At 33.6% G+C, this 23,788-nt stretch overlaps 1 protein-coding gene across 4 annotated transcripts in view; it reads right to left on the bottom strand.

Moving 5' to 3' along the window:
• AP3B1 (adaptor related protein complex 3 subunit beta 1) overlaps positions 1-23,788 on the bottom strand; it is a 154,190-nt gene that overhangs the window by 42,703 nt on the left and 87,699 nt on the right. For 3 of the 4 annotated variants that reach the window (XR_010994344.1, XM_068176113.1, XM_068176110.1), the window contains exons 18-22: positions 22,658-22,769; positions 21,188-21,344; positions 18,368-18,551; positions 10,998-11,070; positions 9,977-10,083 (exon numbers count right to left, since the gene is read on the bottom strand). Coding sequence is in view for 3 of the 4 variants with exons in the window: in XM_068176113.1 (XP_068032214.1) it covers positions 9,977-10,083; positions 10,998-11,070; positions 18,368-18,551; positions 21,188-21,344; positions 22,658-22,769 (633 nt within the window). In the remaining variant the exon portion in view is untranslated. The remainder of the gene's footprint in view (positions 1-9,976; positions 10,084-10,997; positions 11,071-18,367; positions 18,552-21,187; positions 21,345-22,657; positions 22,770-23,788) is intronic. The other variant, XM_068176112.1, reaches the window with a different exon arrangement.

Here is a 23,788-nt window from a genome sequence, read left to right as displayed (position 1 = left end):
GACTATTAAGTATATTTAACGTGTGTTACATAAACATATATCGACAGCATTCTAGGGGATATATAAATTTATATTCTATTTCTATTATAATCCTGGTTTTGCAGTTAAACAAACTTTGTCATTGGATCATCATTTACTGTGACCCTCTGAAAATGAAGTGAACACTGATTAGCACGTTTTCTGGCACATGCTGTGTCTCTGTCACTAAACAATGTCTTATTTTAAATTCTGGTTCAGAATCACTGCTTTGACAACTACTGTCACTGTTCAAGGTCTGCACGAAGCTTCAAACTGCATATTATCACCCATTGACAAACTCGACATTTTATGAAGAGCCCCTTCTCACTCTGACTTATCCTCCTTATCCTGTGTAAATAAGTAACGATTCATTTTATAACCTTGACTTTAAAGTCCAGCCCTTCCACCCTCTTTTTTCTTCTTCCTAAACAAGTGACAAAGAACAAGGAAGCTGATTGAAGGGGTCCATTATGTATCAACTTAAAGAAAGGCAAAGTGATTGATGAAACTAGCAGTCACCTTCACTGCTAGCTACAGCACCTGTATCCTTTTTGTCAAATGACCTGAAAATCCTGCTGACAGTTTAACATTCACCACAAGGATACACTCTCTAGTACTGTAGTTTTGAATATTTTTATTTGCTCAGAAATTTGTGGAAAAATGCTTTAAGATGGAACTACACATTTAAAATTAGTAGCAATTTGTATTTTCTTCACACAGATCTTGTGCTTTCTTAACAGTTACTTAGCAAAACTATTAAATAATACTTGCCAGTAAACTGGCAAACCACTTCTCTTCTGCAATTGTCACATATTTAAATTGTTCACATTATAATCACTTATACAGTAAGATTTGCCTATAGTAATAAGAGAATCTTAGTTAATTTCCTATCACAGAAGAAGATCAGTTTTCAGGTGTCAGACTAAGTTATAGAGCTTTTCAGTATCCACCATTTAAAAACAATACCAAACAAACAAAACCCTCCCCCACACACCACTTTTTCTTTAATTATTATTTTCAGTTTAAAATAATATTTGGCTGCTTTATGCAATTCTGGGTTAGCAGATCAAGTAAAATTTCCTTAAAGTCTCAAAAAGAAGATTAAAACTGTCAAACCCTAACCATTCCTATAGTGCTGGAAATGGTCTTCTGCTCTCTGCATGAAATATAATTTTCACTGGGGAAGTGACAACTGAGAGGCAGGAACACCTCAAAAAAATAACAACACCACACTCCCCACTCCAGCTTTACTCTGTGTGGGACAGAGCACCATTTCCTTTGGGCATTTATTACCTGTTAAAAACCAATCTTTTGGTGAGTGGCAGTTCAGGGTTTTTGAGAGCAAGCTGCAATATTTCTTCGGGTCTGCAGAGTCATAATTAAAGCTGAACTGAGTGGAATTGGAGAGGGAAGGTCAGCGAGGTGCCGTATGAGAGATGAGGCTGGGCTGATGGGCACCAAATGAACAAATTATGATGGGCCCCACTCAATGTGATGAGGTCAAATGCTTGTTTCTACCCACTGACAGTTCAATTTCCCTGAAATGTCTCTCGGTTCTCTATGAGCTAATTATGAATGAAAAGTTATCAACTGCCCTCACCAAAAAGAGCTTTCTTGGAGCTTTTAATGTCAAAATATTGTTGGAAATGCATGGTGGCCAGCTTTTTAGCCAAACAATACCTAGAATAAAGTAAATACCATTGTTATACAATATACTCTCAACCTATTGCATAGATATAAAATATTCTTCAACTACTGTTAAACACATAAGGAAGTTTTATAAAGTAAACCCATATTAATATTACCGTTTATTATTAAAAGACAGTGTGCTTACAGTTCTGTATAACATAAACATAACTTCCATATATAACTTTCAAATATTTCTATGTTAGTATTGATTTCCAAGAAAATAGTGCAGGATTTTTAGGTCTAAAGTAAAAATGTCTAGGTATATTTCACCATATTTCAGCATCACTCTAAGGTGACTGATAAAATACATAGTTCTTTCATGAAACTTTAGTTTTCAAAGTGTCCTGACTGCCTTTTAAAAATACTATCTTTTGAATATCCAAGAACATATAGTAGCATATACTTGGAAAGTTTTAAATAAGCAGTAAATACAGAAATTGTTAAATACCCATACAGAAGGTGGATCTTTGAACTGAAGGGAAAATATAAGTGAACAGACTTTAAAATAGCAATTTAGAACAGGAGTGTCTGAGAAATTCCAGACTATTTATTTCTATAGAGAGATAATTTTGCTAATTTATTTGGGCACAATTATTCACTGCTTCAAATTTAGGAAATGAGAGAGTAGCTTAATGTTTTGATTCAGAATGCTACTTTGTTTTTCCTTTATGACAAAGCTTTTGCTATTTGATATATTTACTTACAAGTCAGGAATTCTAAAGCAAATTCCTAGAAGTGATCAGAACTTTACTTTGCAAAGCATTTTTACATTTGCAATCGATGCATATACTTGGCATTGCACAAGTATAGGGACTGTCTGAAACCATGAATTATACCAACTTCTAAATTATACCAATTAATGCAATGGCAGCATACACATAGTTACAGCAGGATGTTAAAGTCAGAGTGCATCTGATATATAGTGATTTATAAACTAGAATTATTTGTGAGATGTTTAGAATTTCTCATAAATTCTAGTAGGGATAATGCAAACGGAAACTTTTCAGTGTTTTATAAAATTCAATATATTTTTACGGTTATTTAAAGAAAGTGTCTAAAATAAGCAACTGCAAAAGAATAAGAGAAATAAATCTAATGACAATGTTCAAAGCAGTCATCTATGTGTCCAGCACATATAGCTGCAATATAAATGTAAGTCTGAATGTTTTCAGTAGAGCACAGTGTTAAATTTATCAGTATAATAGTTGCTGTCACTGTGATTGGCATATTGTCTTATTAGACACACTGCTGATCCACTATTATTACAACAACAACAAAAAACCATGCCGCACAGTCTTCATGTTAAAGTACCACAATTAAGAACAGAGAAATGCAGTTCATTTATTACAGAACATTTTCAGGAAGTTGTTTTTTTCTAATTCTTATTGTAATTGCATTGTTCTAATCCTGTATTATAAAGGCAGCTGCTTGCCTATCATTTGTACTTTCCTCGTTAATCCTGACTCAGTGAATTAACCTTTAATTACAGCCGTTAAAATTGAAATGAGCCTCTTGTCTGGCTGGGGCTGCCCCCTTCCAGTGCATGAGACTGATGAAAATTTTTAGGGTCAATGAATATGTACCATGTCATGTCTGATAGATGCTAAAGATGTGAGGAGGTAAATGTTACCTTAGAAAGATGTGGTTGAAATTTTTAAGAACTACATTTATTGACAAAATAACAGAAAAAAATACAGCTTAGGTTACCTCTCTCTTCTGTCTGAGTTACAGAGCGTAACACACATACAGACACACTCTGTTTTATAGACATTACCGCAATACACGTTTAAAGAATAACTTATGGAATCATCATCATGCATCACACATACTTGTTTTTAAACACCTGGCACCAACCCTGTTTACAGCAGCCCTATTTTAAGGAGCACAATATATGTATTCTTCATGTTAGAAAGAAAAAGAAACATATTTTTAAACTCTGCCATAGCCCTAAGCATCTAATTAAGTATTTAAAAAAATTAAAAGAAGTTGCAATAGTTTTAAGGACAGTACTGAATTCTAATAGAAGACAAAAAATTATCAAAGGTGTCCTCACAGTAACTTACTTAATTGAGCTTCTGTTTTGCAATATCCCCACAACTTAATTTCTATTTTATAAATAAGACTTTAATGTTGCAATTGCACTTTATTTTGCTATTTTGGCACTTTTATTTTTAAATACAACACTTGAATCCTGGGCTATTCTTTGTAACTCAAAGATAACAAAACAGTAAAATAGCAATATAGCAATGAATCAAGTTAATCAGTGACCTGGTTATTCAGAATACATTTACATTAATATACAAGTTGCTAACTACTTACACATTTTATTTATACAATTTATATAATTATAAATTGTATCTCATTTATAGTGTATATATTTGAAGAAAATAAATTGGAGATTTTGAAGTGCAATTTTTTTTAAAGAATGAATGCATCTAATAAACATGAGATGTGTATTTTTAAGGCTTAAACATTATTAAATATCACTATATTGTAAATGCACCTAAAGTAAAGAACAGAGGTGAAATGACAAACAAGTAGTGGCAAGACAGGTAATTTTTTTCTTTCAAGCTTTTTATAAGTATGTGGAAGCAATTTCTGAAAGGACAGTATAGCTTTCAAATATCTGATGCTACACATATTCTCTGTAACCAATTTAAGAACATCCACCTATACAGCAATTCTACAGGAACAAAAAAAAAAAATTAAGTGGGAGTCATTATTTCATTTCTTTTTTTTCTAGCTTGGCAATAGTTAATATCTGCTGATGAGCAGCTACATTCATTTGTAGATTTCCAAGTGCTTTCCCAAGGTGTGTAAGCATCATTATCCTCATTTTTCAAATGGAAAACTAAAAGATTAAGATACTCCCTCCAGATCACACAGCAAATAGTAAGCCAAAAATAGAACTCCTTTTCCATATGTAAAACCCAGTTCTGTATCAACTGGACCACACTGCCTTCCCACAAGCATCAGTCACACCTAATCAGCCACACAGCTGAATTTTGGGTGGCACTAAGACAAAGTTATTTTTTAACTCCTAAATTTAAGACTATGCCTTTTCATTTGCTTCACACATACAAATTTTCCTAGGCACCCTACTAACATACATTGTAGAACATGGTTTCAAATATGCCTTTTGCCAGTTTCAAGTCTTGCAGAGACTGTTTCACAGGGAAAAAACCCACCTTCACAAATTAAGCTGAAAACTGCAGAACTGCAAAAATATCTCTTCCTAATGTGCAGTTGTGGTCAACAACACAAGCAAAGTCATGAACATTCCCAGGAATAGGATATATGTAGACTGTCTTGTGGCACACTTTCTCCCTTCACCTCCCCACAACAAACCTTCCCAATTTCAATCTGTATATTAAAACACAGGCTTCAGAAGTATAATGGAAACACTGAATATATAGGAAAAATGTTGTGATGAAACAGCAAAGGGATAAAACTCCTTACAGGAAGCTAAACAACAAGAGGGCAAATGGTAAGCTCTAAAAATAATAAAATTCTATCATATGCTTGTGTTATCTTAAGAAAGGACTACAACAACTTATGATAGAAGAGAAGATGTGGCTAATATTGAAAACTTATTTAAAAGCATCCTCTTATGCCCGAGTAAAAAATTTTACAAGCATCCTTAAGAGGGTATGGATATACTTATAGAAATGTAAAACTAATTATTTGAAAAACAATGGTAATTGATCAAAATCTGCCTGAGAACAATGGGCAGAGGACCACCATTGCCCACAATCTGCTGGCATCACTATGTCTCTTACATGATAATAACAAATTAATGTTTCTTCGTATGCAGCCATTCCTGAGGTAAGCACTCAGACCAGAGCTTATAAGAATAACAAATGTACATAGTTAAAGAGTAATTGCTGCTAGTAAGGCTCTGAAAAAAAAAAATCATGAAGTGCATGCCTGTAACTATCTGGAAGAACTACTATTTATTTCTCTACTGTAGGATTTTGAAAATTCTTAAAACACCTCATGCTAACATTTCTTGCAAACTGCATACCAGACTACAGCCATTATATAACCCATTATTGCAGCCTTTGTGTACCCAGTACTTCTAAGCAGAGATACTTCAAACAGGAAAAGAAAATATTCCAGAGTCAATCTTAAAACTTGTTATAGTGGAATTACAAACAGCTTAAATGGACAAAGCCACCTAAATTATAAGAAAGTCTTCCCCTCTAAAGACTATGCAAACAACTTAGAAATAAAATACTATTTAAGGTGTTCTCCTAGTCTGAAAATACCTTTAATTAAATATTGAGGGAGTTAATGTTTACTATTTCTCAAGGAATTCTCTATGTCTGTACTCAATTTAAAATTAAATGTATTTATCACCTGATTTGACAGGTCTGCAGCTTGACCCTGACTTTTGACAAAGGCTATTATTTCTTCTTCATACATCACCACTCCAAAGAAGCTCTCAAAGTGTAAATTGGTCAAAAGTTCTTCAGAAGATATGAAACAGAAAACAAGATTATGTACTCCTCCCTTCCAAAACAGTTTCTCTGGAGACCCAGGTAGTAGGGAACAATAAAACATACCATTGGTAGCAACAACTATCATGACAAAACACTGAACATATTGAATAAAACCTTAGTGAGTAAAGCAGTACCACTTCTACAATTATACCTTGATTCTATATGCAGAATAATTGATAGCAAGTCTTAATTGCTGCAGCAAATATTTTTATAAGCACTTTCCCACTACAACAAGAGTTTTCTCCCCCATTTGGTATATGCATTTTTGTGACATTTTCCTAGTCACCCCTGACCTTTTCCCCAAACTATCCTATTGGGGGCAGGGAAACAATTTTCTCTCCTTAAATACTACTCAACTCAGACCATACAGCCACACACTTTTTTCCTTATCCCACTTCTTCTCTCACCAGAGCTCACACAGACCTGTCAAGTTCTCCCTTGCACTAGTGCTGTTCTGAACCATAGCAGGTTTCTTGCTACCAAAGAAGTATTTCCTTCTCACTGATTTTATTCATAAAAGCATGTGTCATTTTTACCAGTTAATTATCATATGCAGCATACTCAGGTGTCTCCACATTTAGGAGATATATTTTTACCATCTAAAATCCTAATGAGAAAAGAACAGGTGGTTAAGCTTTTTTTTCTTTTTTCTCATCACATGTGTGACAGGTAGGAACAGATCACTCCCCTCTTCGGTTTCTTTCTATTACTATAGCTCTCCTCTCTCCTCTCAACATTTCTGCTCAAAACATTAATTATTGTAACAGATTATAATCCTCCCTGTCCTTAGGTCAGTCATGAGTTTTGCTTACAATTCCTCTTTTTTCACTTTATAACACCCCCTTTTGGGGACAACACACATTTTCAGTGTTTTCCAATAACTGCTTCACACTGACAGCTCGCAGTTTTGTCTTGCCTCCTCTTTTTGATTCACACTGCATCTTCACATATTTTTCAAAACTGTAAATTATTCATCTGAAACACAATCAAACTGCAGTTTCCTCAAGCACTTAGTCTTGCCATCACTTGCTTGCATACCATGAGAATCCCCACAGAAGTCTCCAGTGACCTCAGTTACCTGGTTCACTCAAATCTGAAGATGAACCACATGTACCAAGGCAGAAGAATGCACACAGATTTACTACATTCAGTTGAAAGAAGGTTATCTATTAATTACAAGAGGATTTTGTTTTTCCTGGAACAAACTATAATATGCATGCATGCATTTATATGAGGGGGAAATGTACTGTATGTAAACATGATGATAAAAACAAATGAGCCATAGGACAAAGCATTAGATTGTGCAGTTTCTATTCAAGAATATTTTGGTTTTGTAGGTTTTCCCATAACTGTGAAACCATTATTGTATTTATACTTCCTGTAACACTCAGCAGCTATGAATTTGGAAGTTACAAGTTTTCTAAAAGCTGTATCCAATTACAGTGCTGAATGATTTGAATAATAAACTGCTCAACATATTCCAAGATATGTGGCTGCTACATTTCTTTGATATTAGGGTCATATACCGTACTTATCTATTTTTACTCCATGCTTTCCATTGCCTAGTAATAAATTAATTTCTCACTGTTAGTTTGGCATATGCCCTACAGTTATATACACTTTCTCTCCCACTGAAGGAAGTTTTCTAAAGTATCTTTAGAATTAGGCCTCACAGATTAAATTCAAAATACTATTTGAAGATGCACAATCCCACATAAAATCTTAAAAGCCAGTTTTATATTTTCATTTTTAGAAAATTACCTGGTGGTGCTGAACATCATGGGATTATAGTTATCTAACTACTTGCACACACATAAGACTTTTTAAACCATATGGATATAATTTGAAAGAATGAATTTTAACTTTAGAATTTAATTTCTGTTTCTCCCTGGTGCAGAAAACTCAGTAAAGGACCTCACGTACATCTGCAACTATCAATGGCAATGAGAGCTGAGCTTAGATCTGAAAACTGAATACAGACCAAAACGTAATCATCATCCAGGCAGAAACAATTAGATTTTACATGATCTAGGTTCTTTCCAGAGCAGAGAGAATGAGGAAATGTTCCAGGTTCTTTGCTGGTTACCAGACCTCAGTAAATTGAGGAAGCAGTTTGCACAGTCATCATACAGAATTCCTTCTACTCTTCAGCCTCCACCTTCTAGCTCTGTTTATCTAACAGCTCTATTTCTTTGTAGGTATCTTCAGAAGAATGGGGAGAAGTAGTTTAGCAAATGAACAGTGGCAATCATGAGGAAAGCAAGCATGAATATTGAAGTGGAATATATGTTCATGTGCTGTAGACAATGAAAGGAATAAAGACATTGCCAAGCAGGGGCACCTAAGCCTCTGGCATTACAGATGGCTATCTCTAATTTATCCATAAAGTTGATAATTTTGAAGTAAAGCAAAAACACCAGAGTCATTCTTAAGCTAACCCAAAGCCAGGTAAACATATGACAGCTTGTGTTTTGAGCTGTCAAAGCCATAAAGGATGGCAAAGAGGCGACTGTGGCATGCAATTAAAGAGAAACACCACAGCTGTTTTTAAACACAGACTTGCCACCTAACACTGTACACTGCTCTACAAAATAATTTGGAAGAGAATTACTGGCATCTTCAGACTGTACGACACATCAACAACTACACATCAGTTGTAGTGACTGCATGTCCATGGATTGTTACTGGCCTGCTTGAAATTTACATTACATGCCAATTTTGTTAGATAAGGCTAATATCCAATAAATTATCTGTAAGTCTCCCATTTCAACACCAAATCTTGAAGCCTGTAAACATGAAACTGAATCATAAGCAAAAGGTCTTCTATTTCTTGAGTCAAATCACTCATGTACTCTTTTACTTAACAAATATTCGATGTTGCAAACTACTGTTCCTTATAGCAGCACAAAGTAGGTTACCAGTGACTAAGTTGCAGTGTAGGTTCTAGATACAACCTCAATAGAAAAAAGGCTACGCTAAAAAATTGCCTGTTTCTCTGGTACTTTGGTCTGGTCACATCCATCCATTTTCACAAAGATATGTACCCTATGTATCCACTGCAATTTCTACTGAAATTGCAAATAAAAATTGGACACACACAAAATTCTAAAGAAAACTCTGTTGAAAGAACAAACTTCCATTCTTTCCCACAATAAAGAACACCCTCTACCTCCATGAGTTTGCTAACCCTAACTATGCCTATAGTTTTGAGACACCCTAATGGAAAGTACTACAAAGCACTAACAGAATGAATCATGACACATTCTCATACACCACTGATTGTACATCTATACCCTTTATATTTGCACCCAGGGGCTATGTTTCATATATTTATGAAAAATTACTTCCAAGTAGGAAAATGTCATAATGGGAAGCATGTATGGTAAACAGACTGAGTACTAGCAAGTATGTGATGTTCTTGTAGCTTATTTTTGATAGTGTAGCAAATCAATTATTTGAAAGACCTCTGTAGTTTGGATACTTAATTTCTGAATTAAAGTTTCCCTGAGGCAAAGAAAAATACAATTTGAAAGAGAAGGTTAAAAATCCTTGAAGGCATTCTTCTCAGACATGCAATACTCATACTTTTCTCCACATTTCAGAATGCAATCACAGATTGAAAAATGCTGCCAGGCTTGCATGTAAACCATAATCTCATATAAGACTTTTATAGGTGAAAGAACTGTAAAAAAACACCTTAATGATGGCGTCAAAACATGTAAAATGCTTAAACTGACACTCACCCTCCCTCTATTTAGGATACTTACATCAATGACTGATGAACTTGACAGACTTAATCCCTCTAGGTCTGCTGCTAAACTTGGGGACAAAACAGCTGCTGTAGGAACTGACACAGGAGTTGTTACAGGACAAACTAGAAGCAAAAAGGCAAGAGATACTTAAATTGAAAAACAATTTAAGATACTGGGAAAGACAGTGATTTTTTTTCATTGCACAAAAACAGGTTTACGTCCTCATCTAAATGTTATATTCTTGTATATATTTGTAATGAATATGGGTGAATATGATATTCATATTGATGAATATTTGAAGAATATGTTATATTCTTGTTTCTAAATATAAGATTATTTTTTCAGACATATGGCCCCAATACTCAGAATGAGCAATGAAAATACAACTTATACATGAAGAGACCATGTGATTTACTTTAAAAGTATTTTCCCATCCTTTCCCATTTTTCCTCTATTTTATCATTCTTTTTGATATATACTGTGTAGCACTTTTTCATTTACAGACTACATATGAAGTACATGTTAATGCAATTCAGATGTGCTGCACCTGTAGAAGTAAAAGTTAAGAAGGGTATTACAAGCATAGCCAAAAACCAGTGCCAGCTCTATCTTACCCTTCCAAGAGTACAATTTCACACTGTTCTTTAGAAATTTCACACTGTTCTTCAGATTTTTAGCATATTAATATAATACCATATTTGGCTCATAGATTGCACAGGTGTTGTACAAGTAACATCCATTATTACCTGAGAAAATAAGCCCACTTTAACAGAAAACAAGTCCAGACACATACAAATTCTCAAAGTAAATATTTCGTATGATGGGAGATTCTAAATTTTGAAACAATTTCTCAATTATAAAACAAAATCTTGTAATAACCGTGCTTAAAAATAACTTGACAGTCTAAGCATTAATTTTGTCAGGAAACTGGTACAATAAATTAACAGAATCAATGTTTCAGACATTTAAATTCATTGTATTAACTGAACTGAATTTATGCCTTTGGAAAAAATGAGGCTTTAATCAAGATACTTACAATCATCTAAATCTAAGAGAAACATGTCTTGGTTTTTTGGAGTCTTTCTATCTTGTACAGGTTTTTCTTCTTTCTGTCAAAATAAATGAATATTTCATCTTTCATCATATCAGTAAAAGAAAAGTAAGTGCATTTATTTTACTACTTCATAAAGCAAAATGTATTCATTATCAGGGCTTGGCATCCAGAGAATTCACCTACTGAGAAAGACTTGTCTATATAGTTAAACTGAACCTAAATTCCACAACTGAATTTCTGTAGCCCCTGTATTAATCTACAATTAATCACTGTTGCTACACAGAAAACATTTGGTGACAGATCAGATACTTCTGTTGAGACGATTAAAAAAAAAAAAGCGGCTATCTCTTTAAGACAAAAGATTTGTATATTAACATTTCTGTTTTCATATTAAAAACAGGTCAAAATCTATTCAATAAGAAATATAGGATTATTTGCACTTATCTAGGAGCATGGAATTCTGTCCAATTATCTATTGGGATTTGCTTAACAGGAAGTTGATTTTTCTAACCAAAAAAGTTTCAGTTTTAAGCTCAAGATGAGTTCTAATAAGAACAGAACTAAAAACTAGGGAAGTAATAATCCCAGTACCTTGACAGAGTATTTCAACAAAATTTGTTTCAATACCTAAAAAAATTCTAAATAAATCTCCTAAGAGTAAGTGTTGGCCATACCTACAGAACATGTCTAGACAGTGGTGATTCAGGAAAGAATTCAGTGTGTAACAGCTCAGTATACACTGCCAAGAGGGTGGTTTAGTATAAAGCATTGATTTTTGGATGTACCCAGAGCCTTGCGTATCAAGGAGCTTTGCCATCATGTTGTTCCTACCCACTCTAAAGCATCTTTCATTTGTGTCAGCTGAAGAATTTCTTCTACCTTCATCTTCTCTGGCTCACATACCAAGCAGAAGGCTTTCCCATTTTTTTAGAAAACATGTTAACTGCCTTTAGACTTTAAGACATTGCTCACTACCCAAGTTATTGCAAGTAATTTAAGTGTAGTCTTTCCAAGAGTCCCACTTTCTAGTTTATCTGTTTCCTCTTAAATGGTACATGACAGCCAAATACATAGAGAAATAGAATTATTTTACCACATCTAATAAATTAACAGATCTAAATGAATCAGTAAATCTCTTTATGCTCATCTAGGCCATCATTTCTTGAGCATTTCAGACATTCAGGACACACATTTCCAGAAGAGCTTTGAGTCAACTCAGCAGCTAGAACCACTTCCTTTAACTGGCACCATAGAATAAAATGTGCATTCTTTTCACAAGGTGCATTCCCTTTCCTCCGGTCTCTCAGCTTGATAGTCAATTCCAAACAAATTATAATAATGAGTTTATTTTTTTCAATTTTTCAAGAAATTCTATGGTTGCCTCCAAAGAACATGAAAGAAACTAGCCAATGCTCTTGCTATTCAAAGCCATTGATGTTAATGACTACCAGGTTTGACCTCGGCCATGATGACATCACTTATCATGTTCTTTCTATAAATACCATGGCTCAAACAGACAGTAGCCACTTACATGATCCCTATAGATATGCTTCAGGTATTCTGGGAGAAGAATCATCTTGTTGGACTGAAAAGAATAGGAGCCACTATTTTAAAAATTATTTTAACATCATCATACTTTGATGATACTTTGTTACCTTATCACTACAGTATTTGAGTGTTCTACTACTGCTGATTTATCTGAAACCTAAAACTCCTCTGAACAAAGAAAATATTACAAAATAGCTTTATAATAGCACTGAAGTTATACAATTTCTTATATGTTTTGTCCAGAATTAGTGAGGGACTCTTGCAGAATGAAGTTTCTTGAACTTCATTCTGCTCACAACTACCAGACTTTTCTTCTGAGATGCTTTTATTAACAAGTCACGAAGTTTGTTTTTGCTACTTTTGTTTCAGAACTGTAAAATAACATCAAATAGTGTACTTCATAAGATACAAATTCTGCTTGAATTACTCATGTCAGAGACACAATTTTCTGACAATCCTTCTCATGAATTCCAAGCCACTTTATAGTATCATTTGATGAATGTTTAGCCCTGAATCTTGGGTTTAGATGTTATTTCCAGCACTTTTACTATAAATTATGTATCACAACTTTTTCCTGAGCTTGAAAACTCTTCAGGAACCAAAACAGACTAAAGGAGAACTCAGTTAAACAAAAGGCAAATATATTAAAAATATCCTCAATATCTGAACTCTTTTGCTGTCTGTCCCCACTTATCCATAAGATACAGTTCTACCTTCAACTATGATTAAAGTTCAAAGCTAGAGCTTTACATTTGCTAAATATTTCCATAGAGATGGGATGTCTCCATCTCCTTTTATTATGCAGCCAATTAACAGTCTCTAAAAAGTGCCTCAACTCACAGAAGAGCCATACAAGGATGAGACTTCTATACACTTCAGTACAAGTTTCTAAAAAATAAGGAGTCACTGCCAAAGAATCCTTACTGTTTACTGGATCTGTTTACTGAAGACAACTAACATGGACAGTCTAAGTCACAAATAATACCAATAGCATGCTTCAGTTTGCTTTTTCTGTCACAAGTAGAAAAAGTACACAAAGGTTGATGTATACTTTTATAAGATGAAATCCATCCTTGCACTGGTATTACTTTGAATCTGCTACATAAAAAATGTTGAAAATGGGTAAAAAAAACCTTTGAGAGAATTTACTTCTTAATACTTCAAAACAAAATAAAATGGTCCTAAAACAAGGCACAAATAAAAAAAAATTATTGAACTAATGTATGGCAAGGAGAACTTTTACTGCACATGTTACCAGAAGACTGCATTTAGGTGTATCAGTTTACTATAAAGAATACCCAAGTAAACAATTCCACCAAACAGAAAGCAAAAAATGCACAAATCTGACCCTATCATCTGGGAAATGTAAAATCAAGGGCTAATTAAATAAAGATAATGTTTAAGTGTGATCATGTCTTATTTCCAACTTCAGTCAAGTGTTCAAGCTTAAGAAAATACTGGGCTACTAATATATGTGTGGGTGCTATATATACTCAAAGCCACAAAAATATTTTCATGCTTATATGTATTTTTACATATGGGTATGTACATTATTGCGTGCAATTCTGCAGAAAATACCAAAGAAATCTTTTTAGGTGGGTCCTGCCTATAACAAACATGATTATTTTTAATTTGTTTTTTCCAAGAAAAGAAAATTGATTGGCTATCTATGACCAATAAATAGCCAATGACTGCAGATATTTAAATTGAGTAAAAAAAGCTTTGCATTTGAAATCTAGACAATAAAAAGGTTCTGACGTGTCTGACATTTCTCTGTAACACAATTTTTCATCTTTTTTTTCTGAAAACTAAGCCTACAATATAACCGAAACAGTATTCTACCAAGAAAGCCCACTATGGGAAAAGCAGAATACTAAACAAAGAAGTTAAGGTATATTCCATCAAACATTTCTCCATTTGCAATTCATCTTGATAATAGAGATAGAACCTGGTAAATGCATATAGGACTTGAAGCAGGAGATTTCTCTTGCTCAATGCATAATTCATGTGCTCCGCCTGCAAAGTGTGTAAAATGAGAATTTCACACCGCAGCATGAGCCATGGAGCTGCAGAGAAAAGGCAGATGAAATCATATTCTGCTGTGCGAATTTTATTTTTTATCCTCCCAATATTTATACAAAACCATCACTGACAATCCAAATGCATTGACAGATCACCCACTGTTTCCATTGTGTTAGCACTTGAAAGGAGATCAGGCAGAAAGATAGACAATTTGTTTTTGTATATTTTTTAAATAGTGGATCAGATTTTTAACAGCTGAGTGACTGTATTATACTTGTAGAAGGAGGTCAACAGTAGCTGATTTTTAAACCCCACTGTAGAGACACCTACTTATACATGCATCATCCTCAAATCTGCGTTTTAGCTCTACAGTATGTATGCTTACAGTATAGTATGTATCTGAACACCTCAAATTATCCATATTTCAAAATGATATACAAGACTGCAGTACAAGAGACTGACTTTTCTATTCACTGCAGCTCAATTACAGTGAACACAACATCTTTTTCAAAACGATATGTCAGGAGAAAAAATACTAAACCGTTAATAATATATTCAGGAAAATAATCTGAATTTTTTGTAGTGTATTTTAATGCCAGTAAGTGCATGGATGTATGTAGAAATTAAGCTCCAGTGTGAATGTAAGAAAACCTTTTTTATTAAGAAAATTTTGCAGAACATGGAAATGACACCCAACAGAATATATAAGGAATGGCAAACATCACCCAAAACATCTGCGATGTAACATAGTTCATAATATGTGGCAAACTGAGAAACCATAAAAATAGAGCTCACTAACCACAACTTCTTTTATTATTATGTATTTCAGAAAATCTTTTCAGTTTTATTGAAAAGAAAATCCTAATGAATAATCTCCCCATATAGACTGCCCAAATTAAGAACACACTATAGCAGAATAACATAAGCAATGTCTTTACTAATGACAAACTATCAGAATAAAGCACGCATTTCTGAGAGCCTGGCAGAAACCATCTGTTTCCTGGGTGGTCTGAAAATAAGTCAGGATGGGAGCAGAAAAAAAAAAAGTGTAGCTCTTTTAAAATGTACCTTGACACATAAGGGGTCTATATATAAGATTTAAACTATAATAGTCTTTAAAGTTTGTTAAAAATTGGTTTTTCTTTCCAGCTTGGAAGATGTTATCTAGGTTACCATCAGTTACCTTCATGTATCATTACAGGGCTCAAAACAGGTTTCTCTCAAATAAACCTATTAAGCTAGTTAGCATAGCAATCACCTTTAATAAAAAATACCTGCGTTTCTTTTCCCCCACCCACTTATCTAATTACATGTCTGAAAATAAACAAGTATTAGAAACACTGAATGCAGGCATCGAATATGGCTTAAGTGGAAACTAACTTCAAGGTTCCAGGGATTAATATCATATACTGAAACAGTCCTCCTTGTTCAAGGACATTAATTTAACTGGCCCCTGCCCCTTTACATATAACCATTGTTTACAGCTCATCAGACAAGTTTGTTGCCCTTATATTAAAAGTGCTAATTCTAAATGAAAAAGAATTTAAGGAACATTTAGCTTCTGCACAGTGAGCTCTACACTTTTCAATAATCTCCTTGCTGTTTTTCTTGCTGCCGTGCATATAAACACATTGCTATTTGTTTTAGTGTTTTTTGTGATGCTTAAAAGCTTTGCAATTTTTCGCTTCTATCCTTTGACTCTACTGTCATCAACTCTTCTGTCACCTATTTAAAAATACTTCTTGCTCCTAACACATTCCTTTTAGGTGCTTCTTTATCAAGTAAGACTTCAGAACTACTGCAATGTTCTTTCTCTTCTCTTAAAATTCAAGGCCTTGACAACTTTCCATTGACTTCAACAATTCATTCTCAAGCTTCTTTATGCTAGTAATCCTCATATATCCTGTGAAAGAACCAAACAGTTTAGAGAACTACAGTGAAAGAAATTATCAACATGGTGTCAATATCCTGAGAAAAATGGAAAAATGCAGCAGAGAGAAGATAGTTTGAACATGGCTTTGCAGTGCCTGCTCAGAATTAAGCACATCAGAGTATGTATTACTTTCTGGTGAAAAAATACCCTGATGATGAGAGAAGCTGCAAACTGTTAAAATTAATTCATGTCCCATCTAGTATCAAAGAAGTTTATTCTAAGTGGCTTTAAGTTGTATTTTTTGTGCTACCATTTTTTTGCAAGATCCAGTCTGGCTACTCTAGAAGAAAAAGCCTTTGACACAGGTGTGTTACCCTATGTGTTATTTGGGAAGGAAACAATGGAAACACATCTCCACTTCTCAGGTAATACAGCCTCACTTCATCTTTTGCTCTATTTGGTTAAGAAGGGAACAGATTAAAAGTTAAAGTCACAACTCAAGAGTTCTTAGGCAGACCTATAAAGTTAAAAAACAAAGACCATGTACATTATAAGTTCAAGATTTAGAGAAACAGAGAGTCTTACCTCCTTATTTAAAATAAATACACACCTCAACAGCTTAATCAAGTAATGGCCTTACCTCTTAACTGGTCAAAACACACCTATTCACCAGCTTCAAAAATTGCCAGAAATGCAGCAAAGGATGTCTATTTTGACTATTCTGCCATCTATACAGGAGTCATGACTGAAATGGCTTAGCTTAATTTAAAATGCATTCAGAGTTTCACTTAATATTCAATTCCACATATCAGAATTTAAATGGAAACTTCTGAGCTTCTACTCTTCAACTTTTTGGTAAATATATAGAAAGAATTGCATAGGAAGCATTTGATAACAGAAAAATAAATGTCAGAAATTCTTTTACTCTTCTTCCAGAACAGATTTAGCAAAAAGTTACTCATTTATTTATTTTTAAATGCAAGGTAGGTAAACAGTAACCAATTAATTCATACTAATAGCATGAATAGTTAGTTTTTTAATGCTAGTTTGAGTAATGAACTTTCAGGGTCTTTTTCTTCACTAAGGTATGCAATTAAATCCTAACTGACACATGAATGGCTCTGCTGCACATTTTTGCATCTTCACATATTTTGAAACCAATTAAAAATATGTATTTTAAAGCTTGCTATTTCATACCTGTTTTAAGAAAGCTAACAGAATTTGAAGTAACAGAACTCTTTATTCCTATCAAACACAGACAGGAAGTAGAAGTTGATTGCTCATTAGGAATATTAATGCTACTAATCTATATATACATCTCAGTTACAGATTCATTAACTGTACTATTCTCAATTTTAACAGAAAATTTTAAAACTAAGCTAATAATTCTATTAGAACATCTTCAAACACTTAAGAAACGATGTACTAACATTTGGTTCTTGGTTTTCTTTCCTCTCAGACCAAGGTACTATAGCTATACCTTAAGATTCCATTTTAATAAAATAACCATCAACATGCATGTATTAAGTTTCACCAGTTCAACAATAACAAAAAAATTAAATTAAAAACCAATTAATTTTATTATAAAAGAAAAATAGACTACTAGAAAAAAAATGTTCTGTGTATAAAAAATAATTAGATTCTATTATTCTTCTTCATCTATATGGAATAAAAACATAACATTGCAAACTGAAGTTTTGTAATTTATATATTTGTAATTCAGGTTTTTTGTTATAAAAGCACTCTTATTTGCTTAAACAATCAAACTACTTAAATTTTTTTTTTCAATAAATTCTGGATTGTTTTATGTATGCATAAAACCACTACCCATCTTCATGCCGACAGAAAGAAACATGGGTAGATGGTTAGATACACATATTTTATAGAGGTTTTAAAAAACATATTATACCTTACTAACCTTATTAGAGGTAGCATTTCTAGATTTTCCAGACTCAGAGTCACTTTTAGAATCGGATTCTGACTTGGATCCTGAAGAACATTCATCTGATGAAGTGTACTCTGTATCAGAGGAACTGGACTTGCTTCTCTTTATGGAAATCCCCTCTGCTTTCTTTTTAATATCCTGTGAATCACTACATATTTTAAAAAAAGTTAAGAGACATGTAAAACCACTAAAGCAATCTGCTTGGGCAATACCCTACATCAGCATTTCAAAGTTTCATTAAATGAGTTTTAAGTCATGATTTCTCCACAATAAAAAACTCAGCTATAAATGAAGTAGTTTATTTAAGGCTACACAAAACTGTTCTATTGTACTACATAGTACACCACCACATGCAGTCTAAACCAGCAAAGCCAAACAAAATTTGAACTTATGAAATATTAAAATTTTATTTGCATATATTTTGCATCAAGCTTGTGACATTACAAAAGGAAATGCAGCCATCCTTTAAAATAAAGATGCTTTCATACTATTCCACCTATGGTGAATAGAATGATGGTGTATCATCTTTTTGTACAGTAATATTGCTTTAAAAAATCAATTAATTTAGTTTATTCCTTTGTTAATTCTTCTAAACAAAACTGCATCGCCTAGAAATAAGACCTATAACGTCTACAAATTGTTCAACCCATTAAAGAGTTCATACACAAGAGCTGTTACATTCCTACACCTTTGGTCACATTGAACACCTTATAGCTTCACACAGTGAAGTTCTGTTCTTCACACAGTGAAGTTCTGTTCACCCTACCAATGCTGGATTATGTTAGTCTGTGTTAACAGCTACTGAATATTTTCTAGCTCGTTCATATCTAATAATACTTTAAATACCACTTAGTAGATTACCCTTTTGTCTCAGGGGGACTTACTACCAAAGGAAACAAAAATTGTTTTCTAATAGTTATCATGGAGCAGAAAAATTAATACTGCATATAGGAAAAAAACCTCTGTTCTTGGATATGCAAACAACCATTTTATACTTCTAAATCAGGTGTTTCATACACTACCTGATTCAGCTTCCTTCCCAAGACAATGAATTGGCTATTGAAGTACTTGAAGGGTAACAAGGTCAACAATAATTAAACAAATCTAGACCACTCAAATATTAAGAGTCCCTTTGGACTCATATTAAATTGTTGCACATTTTTGCTTAGCTTTAGGAGCAGTACCAAAGAATGTACTATGCTGCATCACTGAGATAGCAATGTTTTTAGATTAAAAAAATACAGAGAAGGAGAAAAGAAAATCTAAAATGACAGATATCACAACAGAGTAAAGTCTTCCTCCTCTCAAGAGCCTCCTATGACTGAATTGCCTAAAAAAAAAATGCAAAAATATTTCAAATTAATAACATTTAGGCCATGCCTAGACATTTAACTGAAGCTAAAATTGCCTCCTCAAATTTTAGTCAAAAGCATAAAGCAGTAAATTTGAAGCTTGCAAAACTAAAAATGGAACAGTAGTAAACTTCACTAAAACAGTGTAATGTAGCATATCTGATTGCTAAAATCAAAGTGGAATACAGATACTGAAAATTATGTTTCAGTATGACAACACTTAAAAACTTGTTTGAGGTAAATGACTTAAAAATTCACCACCATATACTCTTCAAGGTTTCTTCAAGACGACAGAATTATCTATATCACTGCCACTCAACAGTAGCTACAGTTGCATTAACAAATAAGTTGTTGTGAACCCATTATATAAATGAAGTTGTTTTTTAATAATTTATCTTTAGCTTAGCTTTAAAACTAGATTTGAAGATTTAAAATGTTACTTTACTGCACATCAGCCAGTTTTGATGGGTAGTAATTGTTTATCTTGCTGCTTAAAATTTCAGATGTTATTCTAATGAAAAGAATTTACTGGTAACTAGCTTTTTAACTTTGTGATGATGAAAAGCCTGTATTAATTTAACCTACAGATTTCATTTGTTCTGAACAGGAAAAACAATATAAATCACTTTTAAAATCATTAAATCCTGACTTAAATTAATAAAGTCATAATTAGGGCATTATGCTGTGTTTGTTATGGAAGTGGCAAGGCGAGCTGCTTTAATTACTGTCTGTAATAAAAGGAGCAGAGTGTGTACTGCGCCCCAATCAGTGCTGTCAGCCACGACTGAGCTGAGCTGCAAACTCATCAAGTGAGCTGGCAGCAGACTACAAAGTAAAGGGCGATCGTGTCTGCAGAGGCCACTTGCTGACAGCAGTGGAAGAAACAGATTCATACAATACAAGGTATTAGCCCCAATTACTCAAAATTTTAATGATACTTTAATACATGATAATGCTGTTGATAATAGGCAATCTTAAAAGCACTAACACTTAAATATCTTATGACCGTTTCCCTTCACAGCCCTTGCCTCTAATATTTGGATCATAATCTTTTTAATATAACATTATTTAGAAAAATCAATTGTCTTAGTTATATAATGGCAAGTGTTGAAGGACTTAATTTTAGCTCTCAGCAAAATTGCAGCAAAAGGTAATTAAGTGTTTCACACAACTATTTGATCACTTATTCAGCCTCCCAAGGTTACATCAATTTTCAACAAGCCACCCAAGATTTTACTGAACTCAGAAATTAATTCCAAACGTAAGAGAAGTCTGATTAATGAAAATATGAACTAGGTTCATACACTGACATCACTCCTTGGCCAATACATGCCCAAAACAGCCTAATTAAAGGCTTGGCAGACTGGTAACAGGAGGAGTGCTTTATAAGCTAGTATCACAAAAAATTAAAACCAGACAAACATCTACCTACCTTTCATTGACAGCTCTACATGTTTTCTTAGCAGCACTTTCTTTGCTGTCTGATTCACTGTCAGTTGATTCTTCACTGGGAGAGGAACTCCCACTACTCTCATCAGTGCTGCCTTCCTCTTTATCTTCCTTCTCACTTTCGCTGTCAGACCCACTTCCTGAAATGAAAACAACCCTTATAATTTTATCTAAATATCTTAAATAATTAGTATTTTAGAAATTCAATTTTGTTTTAAATTAAACAGTGGTTTAGTATTTTAAGATCCAATTGGAAGCTTTATTATTATCTACCCAGTGCCAAAAGCAAGCAAGGGAATTACTTTCCCCTTATATCTACAAAATTTTCTTATTTAAAAACTTGTCCTCTTTAGCCGACAGTATTATAACCTTTCAAATTAGAAATTTGAATAATAAATTATTCACATGTGGATTCTTCAAAGTTACATAACCCTATTAGGAGCTCGAGATGACCTCAAATTTTCTAGTCTTTACATTCACTCAGCTGCAAAATTATCTACTCAAACAGTTGCTTAATTAGATAACCTTTTCTTAAATATCCATAGTGACTATGATTGAATCACTGATATAAACAAATTATTAATCCTGTAATTAATCATATAGTTACCAAATATTCAAATATCTGAAGTGAGTATATGCTTCTAATACTTCAGAAATCACTAATTTCAGTGATACAATTCTTTAACATTTCTGCATATTTCAACAGTTTAGGAACTGGAAGGAAGCACCTCCAGGTTTGTTTTCTAAGATGATCCTCTTCCATTCAACTAGATGATGATAATTCTTTCAAGTCTCTAATGCTAAACATTTTCTGTGTCTAAGGTCTGGACCTGGAAGAATTATGATCTTTACCACATCTGAAATATACTAACATCTTCTGAAACGGCTGTTCTGGGGAACTGCCTATCTGACAATAAATGGTAGAACAGTTAACAGAACCTCTGCTTACTGAACTTGATAGGCAGCTGCTACCCTCTTCATCAATATCCCCATTATAATAAATGGAAAACATCATGTAGAATTTCAGAGAAATAATGTAACACAATTTGCTGAATAAATCTCATGAAAGACTACATAATTAAAAAGATCTGGCCATTTATCAGCACAGTAGCACATGCTATCAAAATAATTCTTCAACACCACCAAATTCCAAAAAACAATTAAGGTTCCTGACAACCAAGCATTTGGCCACTTCTCCTGCAAACAGCTATGTGCTTTCAGTTTTAACTGGAGTTAAAAGTCTCGTTACTCATACTAGACTCCAAAGAGGATAAACATAGCATGCCAGCTTATTTAATATCGTGAATGTAAATTTTTTTCCCCCCAATTTATGGAGTTTACACACAGCTCTGGCTTTGTTTGCAATATTTTTTTTTTCTTTTTATGTACCAGACAGTTCTGAAGACACAGTTTTCCAGGCAGTGAAAATACAAGTTGCTTTCCAAACACTTACCTGATGAACTGGTACTGGCAGACTCATCTTCCTCCTCTTCTGATTCAGAATAGAACTTTTCAGTAGGTTTCTCCTTCTTTGGCTTGCCTAGAATTCCATGCCATTCCTTTGCCTGTAAATAAATTTCAATTTAAGTTTACTTTTGCAACCAGCAATACAAAAATATACACACAACACAAAGAATAAAAACATTCAGAGTAGTGGTATTCAGCTGTTGCTAAATAAATCATCTAAACAAGTCAAAAGAAGCTGTTAAATGTCTTTTACTTTACACAATTAGGAGAACTAGAAGTCTGGTACATACCTATAAAAGGTGAGAGATGTGTATTAGGTAGTCCAGAAAAAGATTTAGTAAGGTAGATTAAAAGCATCAGTAATGATAAATAAATTTCTATGCCAAAAGAACCTGAAGTCTGAGAGTTTTATTTCTAGATCCAGCTGGCTACAAAGAGAATGAAGATTAAATAATCCCACCACCTCAATCATCCCAGGTTTTTTGCAGAAAACAGATGTGGACACTCAAGGTAGCCACAGATAAATTATATTTCACTTCTGTTGCAATTCTCCAAATAAAAGTAATTTTTTACCACCAAGAGAATGCCAAAATAAGGTAGTATTCCCCCCCAGACTTTTCTTCTTTACATATACCTCTATGCTACTAGAGAAGGCATCTTAAAATTCAGGACAGGATAAAAAAACAAACTGGCCACAGTGTGATACAGGTGTGCCTCACTGACTGATCTGATCTGGAATAAGACTTAAGTTTTGAAATAGGCTCTAACAATGACCTGCAAGGCTAAACAACTCTAGAGACACACTGGCTTCCTCTTAAACACAAAAGCTGGCTTAAAATACCATTCTTTTTGATATAAATGACGATTTGCATGTAGATTGCAGCTTAACTCAGCTTTACTCACATATGCTATGCAGGCACACGCTGTATTAGGGAAACCACAAAATTAATGAAAATGAGAGATCCTCCAAAGAAAATACTTGCAAAAAAACCCCAACATGGCTGAAGGATTTTCCTGTTTGATTTGAGGTTTAAATAGCTGGAGGTGGATTTTTTTACTATGTTGTAGATGGATGTTATGCCATTTGATCAATTTCCTGCACTACTTTTTGGTCTTA

This window comes from Anomalospiza imberbis, chromosome Z (assembly GCF_031753505.1).
Source record: "Anomalospiza imberbis isolate Cuckoo-Finch-1a 21T00152 chromosome Z, ASM3175350v1, whole genome shotgun sequence".
Classification (NCBI taxonomy): domain Eukaryota; kingdom Metazoa; phylum Chordata; class Aves; order Passeriformes; family Viduidae; genus Anomalospiza; species Anomalospiza imberbis.
This window is presented reverse-complemented; position numbering and strand designations above follow the sequence as displayed.